Source organism: Geospiza fortis, unplaced genomic scaffold, assembly GCF_000277835.1.
Source record: "Geospiza fortis unplaced genomic scaffold, GeoFor_1.0 scaffold409, whole genome shotgun sequence".
Classification (NCBI taxonomy): domain Eukaryota; kingdom Metazoa; phylum Chordata; class Aves; order Passeriformes; family Thraupidae; genus Geospiza; species Geospiza fortis.
Window position 1 is genome coordinate 626203 of NW_005054553.1, and position 9320 is coordinate 635522.

At 38.8% G+C, this 9320-nt stretch overlaps 1 protein-coding gene across 4 annotated transcripts in view; it reads right to left on the bottom strand.

Moving 5' to 3' along the window:
- SIM2 (SIM bHLH transcription factor 2) overlaps nucleotides 1-9320 on the bottom strand; it is a 66976-nt gene that overhangs the window by 31481 nt on the left and 26175 nt on the right. For all 4 annotated transcript variants that reach the window (XM_031064059.1, XM_031064060.1, XM_005429521.2 and 1 more), the window contains one exon: nucleotides 6532-6640. In XM_031064059.1, coding sequence (XP_030919919.1) covers nucleotides 6532-6640 — 109 coding nt within the window. The remainder of the gene's footprint in view (nucleotides 1-6531; nucleotides 6641-9320) is intronic.

The window sequence follows — 9320 nt, forward strand, 5'->3', positions numbered from 1 at the left end:
AAAGGAAAAGAACAGATTTTTACACTCTGCTTTGGTGGATTTTACTGTTAATTACCAATGAAAAGAGATGCCTTAATGAGTTGTCAGCAATTTGCCCTCTTTTTCCACTTTTGTACATCAAAATTTATAATTTGTAAGTTATAATTTATAAAATGATAATTTCTATGTTTCTCAGATTTAAAGTAACCCTAACAAACAGTGGCAACGGGATCATATTAAGTCATCACCTCTCAGTAATGCTTCTCCTGTAAACTATTTTTAAATTAATGAAAATTAAAATAACTTTCCATGTTGGTATTTTGCCCATGTACTACGAGAAAAATTCTTTATAAGTTCATGCAAAAAACATCTTGCCAGATGCAAAATTTTTCTATTCCCTTCTTTAAATATGAAGTTTCTGCATGTAGGGAAGGTGGAGGAAAATCCTGCCCAGGGATTTGCTGCTTGGCTGAGGGAAACAGAGCCCTTAAAGCATCAAGTGGAGTGGAGAAAGGCTGACATAATGTATTCCACATTCTTCTGCAGCTTCCATCAGGTTGTAACTCATCATTTCTGAATTATCCAGTTAGCACAAAACTGGGAGGACTGCAGGAACTTCCACATTTCTTCCCCTGCTCTGGGGAATGTTCATAAACTGCTGTTAGCACACCACGCCTTGCCCTGTGAGTCAGCAAAATCTGGGAAGCTCAGGATGTGTTTTAAAGCTTTCAAATCCCAGGAAAATCATCTGAAAGCAATAAGAGACACACAATGTCTGCCTGCAAACACACATGGAAAGGCAGCTTTGATTAATTCCTTCTCCTGGTTAACCTGCAGTGCAAATATTTTTTATTTTCTTGCTGTCTTGCTTGCGGCAGCTGCCAGGACAAGAGATGGATGGGTTGGGAAGAGTTGCTGTCCTGCTGCAAGCCTTAAACTCAGTGTTGAGAACTGGCAAACAAAGATTTCAGCATAAATAGGGAGACAGAGCAGCACCCCAGGTGTTTTGGTTGTAACATTTGAGGCCTTAAGGTCCTGGTTGCTCATGCTCATCCCAGCCTGTGTTGGCATTCCATAGTTTTCCCTCCAAAGATCCTGCTGGGTGTGATCGATAATCCTGGAGCAGCCCTCAGCACCCAGTCCCTGAAATCCAGCCCCAGTTCCCAATTTCAGCCTCCTCCAAAGTGCCCATCACCCCTGGAGAGGGCACTTGGTGGCATCCCATTGATACCTCAGGTTTGAGCTTTTCTATTTTCAGGTTCTGTGCTGCTTTAGTGTGTGGGTCTGGGCTTCATATGATGGGATGGTGAGCTCTGTGCACAGAGCAGGGAGACAAAACAATTCCTGCTCCAGCTGGGCACCAAGGACAAATGATCCAAATCTCAGCCCAGGAGCACAAACACCGTGGGCTGCAGAGAGAAAAACAAGCAGGGTGGGACTGCCTGGGCTAAAGCTGGAATGGGACAATGAACTGCGAGGTGCAAATGGAGCAGAACTGATCCCAGGGACAGACCCCGTGCCCGGCCGTGCATTTTGGGGCCATTTTGGTTCATCTTGGGTGCAGCCCTGGCTGGGCTCTGGTGCTGCCCAAGGTGCATCCATGGAGGAGATGCTTTGAATAAATCCCTGCTTTATTCTTTAGCTCTGCCCAGCCTCTGCTTCTGCTCTGCCTGCACAAGGCATCAGGGTCACAAACCTCTGCCAGCCTTGTCCCCTCACCATGCCAGAGCCAAAACTCTTTGCTGCTGAGCTCTGGCAGCTTGGGCTGGCCTGGCAATTTGGATTTAAGCTCTGTGTGAGGAGAGGAAAGGTTCAAACCCCTCAAGGCCTGCAGGGACTTCTGGAGCTGCTGTTTATCAACCTCACCCCAAGTGCTGGGGGTGTTCTGGGTGCCACCAGAGAAGGAAGATCTAAAAATTCTCAGAGAGCGCCCAAAGGAGGGACGTGAGGATGGTGAAGGGTCTGGAAGGGCCACACCAGGAGAGGACACTTGGAATGTCCAGGTGGAGCAGAGGAAGCTGAGGGGAAACTCCTCAGGGGCTGCAGCTCCTCCCGAGGGGCAGCTCTGATCTGTGACCTGACAGGACCCAGGCCGCAGCTGGGGCTGGGCCAGGGCAGGTTTACGTTGGATTTTAGGACAAGGTTCTTCCCCCAGAGGGTGCTGGGCACTGCCCAGGTGCAGACAGGCTCAGCAGCTGCTCTGCAGAGCAAACAACTCAATCAGCAAATTAGTAAGATACGAGTTTATCCATGGCAAAGAAAAAAAACCAAGGCAGTTAACACAGGCACTGATAAAATAAATATATAAGGGATACTGGCAGTACCTTACTGAGTAACATCCATACCTTAATAGTTTGCTTTAAACTCTTACCAATTAATTATTAACCTTAATTACTTTATACCAGGAAAATACAATAAGCCATTACTTTGTTCAATAAATAAAATGACCTGTTTTAATATAACTAATTACTTTAGAAGGCTCTTTGTTAAGGGCATAAAACTTGAAAACACCTTATAATAAAGATGTAATAAAGTAAGTGAGTTATTTTGGTTTTTTTCCTAGGGTCAGGGTTGGGATTAAATGTGTGAGATGGCATTTTTTGTTCGGATTTAGATGTTTATTAGTTTTTATCTATATTACAGTTTTATAAATTGTGACTTTTACAATGCTTCACACTAACAACCTACAAAATGGAGACTTTTCTTTTTTCTATAAGGTTTTTTTAAGGATATATTGTTTCATTAAGAAATGAAACTGAAATTCTTTTTATTATTGACTTAATAATCAACTACTTGTGGTCAGCAATGGAAAGTTTTTTATCCACTTACACCCAAACCCATGGAGAAGGTAAAGGAGGAGAAGGTGAAGGAGAGGAAGGAGAAGAAGTAGAAGAAGAAGAACTTAAAAACATTAAAATATAATAATTTAAGAATTTTTATGCTTTATAAACAATATGGGGTTTTTATTTTTAATACCAGGGTGATTTATCTGAAGAAAAACAATGCGACAGTGAGGATTTTGTAAAGAAATCCGCACACTGTCTGATTTTATGCAAAGCAATAATTTGCATTTCCCTGAGAAATAAATAGAGGGGGCACCCAAATTTACAAAAACTCTAAAACCAGAGGTAAAAAATAACCTGTGCTCTGGGTTCTTTAATCCCAACAACAGAATATCACAAAGCACAGATGTCGTTGATATTTGGATTTTATCCCTCTCAAAACAGATCTCTGCAACTGCTGGACTAAAAATGGATATAAATATCTGAGCTTTAGCTGAGGAAAACATCTTGAGCAAGACAATTTCCACGAGCCAAGCTGGAAATTTGGGCTATAAAAGTCTGTGTCTGCAGTGCAATATTGATTTCATGCCTAAGCAATGCCCCAGATTGCAGAAATCTATAAGACAATAAAGCTAAAAAAGGAAAATTTTTATTCCACCCAGTGACTTGATGATTCAGGTGTGTTTTAAAAGATTAAAAGAGAGAAAATCAAACTGAAAAGACAAAAAATGGCATTAAAATAGTCTGGTTTCCTCTTGGTTTTTTTAAATCAAGCCACTTTCACTTCACTGCCCTTTAAATTATTTGTAGAAATGCATGTTTTACTTAAATATTGAAAATATCTACTCAGACACAGACAGAGATTGCTTCATTCCTGTCATTTATTCAATAATTTTTAAATCTTCACTGGATTAAATAAAAAATTTGCTTTGGTTATTGCAGGTAGTTTCAGGTTATATCTCACTTTTTAATGGATAAAGCACTGCAGGAAAGGGAATTACTGGCACAGGGAAGGCAACAGTAAATAAATATTTGTTCATTCTGTTCATTTTAGAAAGATTTAGCTGTACATTCTGGATATTTTTATACACCCACTCCAGAGCTGAGATGGAATAGAATAGAATAGAATAAAATAAAATAAAATAAAATAAAATAAAATAAAATAAAATAAAATAAAATAAAATAAACCCTCAACAAACCAGAATTCCTTTCTTTATCTCCCCCAAGTTTGGGAATCCAAAGGAGATGTTGTTGTTTTTAGGTTTTTATCAATTAATTTCCTCTGCCACACAAAATTGGATACAAAACACACATAAACTGACCAAAATTGAAAATAATTTTCCTTATTCTGACCCTAAATTTCCTTATCAATGTAGGATGAGGCAAAGAAAGCTGCAGAGAATGAGGAATTAATCTGGGAAGAACAGAAGAATTGTGGGATTATTTGCTTTGGACACAGAAATTAATCCCAGTTGATTGCTCCTGGCTTTAAATTAATAAAAATCTCCAAAAAAAGTTGAAAAATATTGAAATTTTAAGCCAAACAGGAGGCTGCTGCCATTGCCAAGCCAGTAGGTATAAAATATCTCTCTACTATTTGTGGATATCAGCAAACCTGCATGAAAACTCCTGGATTTCACAGAATTATTGAGGCTGGAAGAGACTTTTAAGATTATCCAGTCCCACCATGAAAATCACCCTTAAATCATTTCCATCACAGGTGTCTCCTCTGTTTATCAGGAAATTGGACAAAGGGAGAAAAAATTTTTAAAATATCAATACGGTTTTTAAAAAATATCAATTTTTGTTTTAAATTCTGACAGAGGAATGAACAAAGTATGAAATAATCATATAGAGGAGTTTGAGAAAAATAAGAATTTGCTTTCCAAGACACCAAGGGAGGGTTTTTTTTAAAAAAAAAAACTGTTTGGGGAGGAAGAAAAGCGAAGGAGGCTGAGATAATTCTTGCATTTCCAGCATTTGGAGCAGTCCAGGTGCTCCCAGGCACATCAACATTCCCTGAATTCAGAATTTACACTTCTGCCCTGATGGAATCACAGAGGGACACCAAAACTGAAAAAAAACCCCCAAAAAATCCTGGATAAAATTGTAACAAGAACGCAAAATTGCTCATGGTTTTAGGAGCTGTGCTTGGAAAAGACTGACAAAAACTGAAATCAATAAATCCAAATAAATCAATTGTGAAACACAAGTGGGAGCTCCTTTGTGCTGGAGCCAGACTGGTTCTGATCTTTGGGAGTTCAAAGGATTGCCCCCGAGGAAGCACAAACTAAAAAAATGAGAATATTTTTGTTTCTGACACAGAAATTGCGGCACTGAGGTGACAACTTCACACACAAGGGGCGGGCTCAGTATTTCTGTGGGCGACAGCAGAACAGGACGAGATTTTCCACAAAAAGTCACTTTTTAAATGAGATTTTTCCTTTGCCAAACCCACTTCTGCTCTGCCTACAGTGGAGAATGTTAAGTCTGGTTTTGTTGTCCAAGCTTTGAATTTAACAGTTGTCTTAAAATATTCAAAATATCCTTTTATTTCCCAATTAGCTGATGTTTTGTCGGTCCTTTTCCCACTGAGACCTCGCAGCTGAGCTGTGCACAGCCAGGCCACCACAAGATTTCTGCAGCCACAGCAGTGATGACAAAATAAAAGAGATGAAACAACCCCTGGGCTGAGATAAAAACCTCTTTACAGCTCCATGGCATAAAAGGCATTGTTTAATTTAAGGTACTTTATTCCCTGTAAGAACATTAAATCCTGGATCACAGTTTTGAGTTCCTGCTGCTCCCCCATTTGAGCTTTGAACAGGATAAATAAAAATAAAAATGAAAATAAAATAAAAATACAAATAAAAATAAAAATTAAATTAAATTAAAATTAAATAAAAATAAAAAGCTCCATGGCATAAAAGGCATTTTTTAATTTAGGGTGCCTAATGTAAGAACATTAAATCCTGGATCAGAGTTTTGAGTTTCTGCTGCTCCTCCATTTGAGGTTCGACCAGTAAAATAAAAGTAAGAATAAAAAATAAGAATAAAAAAATAAAAATAAAATTAAGAATAAAAATAAAAATAAAGATAAAAATTAAAAATAAATTAAATAAAAAGGCATTATTTAATTTAAGGTACCTTATTCCCTGTAAGAACATTAAATCCTGGATCAGAGTTTTGAGTTTCTGCTGCTCCCCCATTTGAGGTTCAACCAGTAAAAATAAAAATAAGAATAAAAATAAGAATAAAAATAAAGATTAAAAAATTAAAATAAATGAAATAAAAATAAAAATATCCATGGCACAAAAGGCATTATTTAATTGAGGGTACCTTATTCCCTGTAAGAACATTAAATCCTGGATCACAACTTTGAGTTTCTGCAGCTCCCCCATTTGAGCTTTGAATAGGATAAATAAAAATGAAAATAAAAAAGAAAATAAAAATAAAAAAAAATAATAAAAATAAGTAAAGATAACCATAACCATAAACAAAACCAACCATAAAATAAAAATAAAATATAACTATCACTGTAACTATAATAAAAATAAAAATAAATCCGTAAATAAATGTAAATGTAAATGTAAATGTAAATGTAAGTGTAAATGTAAATGTAAATGTAAATGTAAATGTAAATGTAAATATAAATGAACTTATGGATTCATGGAATGCTTTGGGTTGCAATTTGTTACATTTCAGCCTGGAATTGTTTTTTTTTGTTTTTACTTTTCCCCTATGTTTTGATGGCAAATCTCAGAAATACCTTGCAGGAGGTGGGGATGCAGAGGCTGGTGGGCAGTGAGGACAGCAGTCATCTCATCATGGTCTGAGGGGTGGATGTACTCATAAATGCTGTTTCCAGTGAGCTCCACCTGGAAAAAACCATGGAATAAAAGCAGCTGGATCATTTTCTGCCCTCAAACACTCCAGTGTTAAAACATGAGCTGGGTGTATCAAAAGCATCTTCCAAATCACGGCCATTAATCCCAATTAATTCTTTCCTCAGCAGTGATTGATGCCAGAGAGGTTTTTGTGGGAACTTCTGGTGTTGCGTCAGGGACAGAGGAGCTCCTGTTAGAGCTGGGAATGAAGTGATAAATTAGAGCAGCTGTAGAAAAGTTAAATTGCCACAAACGGGAGGAAAACCCGGAGCTGTAGAAATGCCTCTCAGGAAGGCAAATATTAAAATAAAAATGATGTTCCTGCAGGTTCCCAGAAACTCTCACCTGCTCTCACACAACCCCTTTGTGTTTTCCCACCACCAGCAGGGCCAAAATGACTTTTTCTGAAGATATTCGAGGAACAGGGGTTTGGAAAGGGTTTTTATGGGTTTATATCCTCGTTTTCTCTACCTCTTGAGCTCTATTTTCTCTCATAGCCACTAATCCTAATATCACTGTTATAAACACATGGTGAGTCTTTGCTTCTTTTTTCTGCCAGGGTCAGGATGAAATGTGTGAGAGGGTATCTCTTGTTGGGACTCAGATGTTTATCAGTTCTTATCTCTGTCACAGTCTCACAAACCCGGAGTTCTGCAGCACTTCACTCCAACAAACTAAAAATGGAGCCCTGTCTCTCTCTGCAACACCTTTTAAGGATAAACTGTCCAATTAAGAAATGACACCTCAATTATTTTCACTTTTAACCCAATACCCAACCACCCATGCCCGCAATGGGGACTTTTATATCCAGTGACACAAAACCACCCAAACCCATGGAGAAGAAGGTGAAGGAGGAGGAGAAGGAGAAGGAGAAGGAGAAGGAGAAGAAGAAGAAGAAGAAGAAGAAGAAGAAGAAGAAGAAGAAGAAGGAGAAGGAGAAGGAGAAGGAGAAGGAGAAGGAGGAGGAGGAGATGAAGAAGAAGGAGGAGAAGGAGAAGGAGGAGAAAAAGGAAAAGAAGAAGCAGGAGAAGAAGGGGAAGAAGAAGGAGAAGAAGGAGGAAAAGGAGAACAACGAGAAGGTGAAGAAGAAGAAGGAGGAGAAGAAGGTGAAGAAGAAGGAGCAGCCTCCACCCTAAAACCTCCATCTTGCTTTCTCTCTATTCCTGTATTCTAAACCCTTAAACTCTGAGTTTCCCACCCTGTGATATCACACACTTCTATTCAAACTCCACACCTTTAATCTCAGTTTTATTATTGAATTTTGGAAGCTTCTCCAGGGCCTCAGGTCAGTGCAGTGTTCTCTGGGGGTCAGTGCCTGGCAGCACAGAAAGTTTATAATTCTCAGCACCCAGGGTTCCAACAAACACAAACACACATCCAAAGAGCTCCATTTTTTTTTTCAATTAAAAATATGGATTACTACAAAAAATGAAGGTACACTAATGGCCTCTGAGAAAACCCAAAAATCAGATTTCCATGGATTTTCTCTGCTCTGAACAAACACTCACAGTGAAGATCATTTTCCTTATTCTGGCCCTGAATTTCCTTGTCTATGCAGGATGAGGCAAAGCAAGCAGCAGAGAATGAGGAATTGATCTGGAAACAGAGCTGAATTCCTTTATTTATCTTCTCTAATTCTGGGAATCCAAAGGAGATGCTGTCGCTTTAAAGTTTTTATCGATTAATTTCCCCAAAATTTGATATAAAATGCACATAAATGGATCAAAACTGAAAATAATTTTCCTTATTCTGGCCTTGAATTTCCTTGTCTATACAGGATGAGGCAAAGCAAGCAGCAGAGAATGAGGAATTGATCTGGAAACAGAGCTGAATCCCTTTATTTATCTCCTCCAAGTCTGGGAATCCAAAGGAGATGCTGTCGCTTTGAGGTTTTTATTGATTAATTTCCCCAAAATTTGATGCAAAATGCACATAAATGGATCAAAACTGAAAATAATTTTCCTTATTCTGGCCCTGAATTTCCTTGTCTATGCAGGATGAGGCAAAGAAAGTTGCAGAGAATGAGGGATTGATGTGGGAAGAACAGGAAGAATTGTGGGATTATTTGTTTTTGACACAGAAATGAATCCCAGTTGATTGCACCTGGCTTTAAATTTGTAAAAATCTCCAAAAAACGAATTAAAAAAGATTGAAATTTTAAGGAAACCAGGAGGCTGCTGCCAGTGCTGGGTTTGAAGTGAGTCTCAGTTGCTCGGAGCTGCCCCGTGTGCCTCGGGCCCCCAGGTCAGAGAGGGGCAGTAACTGGAGCCATTCTCCTGAGCCAATCCTGCTCCTCTCTCAGATCCTGGCAGTTGCCTTTTCTTTGGAATAAATGAAGGTGTCTGCCCACACAAAGCAATCTTTTTTTTTTTTTTTTTCCCTGAAAATGTTCCTCATCCATTTTCTGCATTATTCATGGAATGTCCCTTCCCAGGGCTGTGCAAACTCGCTTTTTTTTTTCCCCCCCTAAGCATCTTCTCCTCCGCTGCTCCTTTCCAACAGCAAACACAAAAACATCAACAGGGAGCTGATCTTCTGAACAGACTGGAAATGCACTGAGTCAGGGAAAGAAGTGAAAAAAAGAGGAAAAAATAAGGAAGGAGGAGATGGAGAAGAGAAAGGGAAAGGGAAAGGGAAAGGGAAAGGGAAAGGGAAAGGGAAAGGGAAAGGG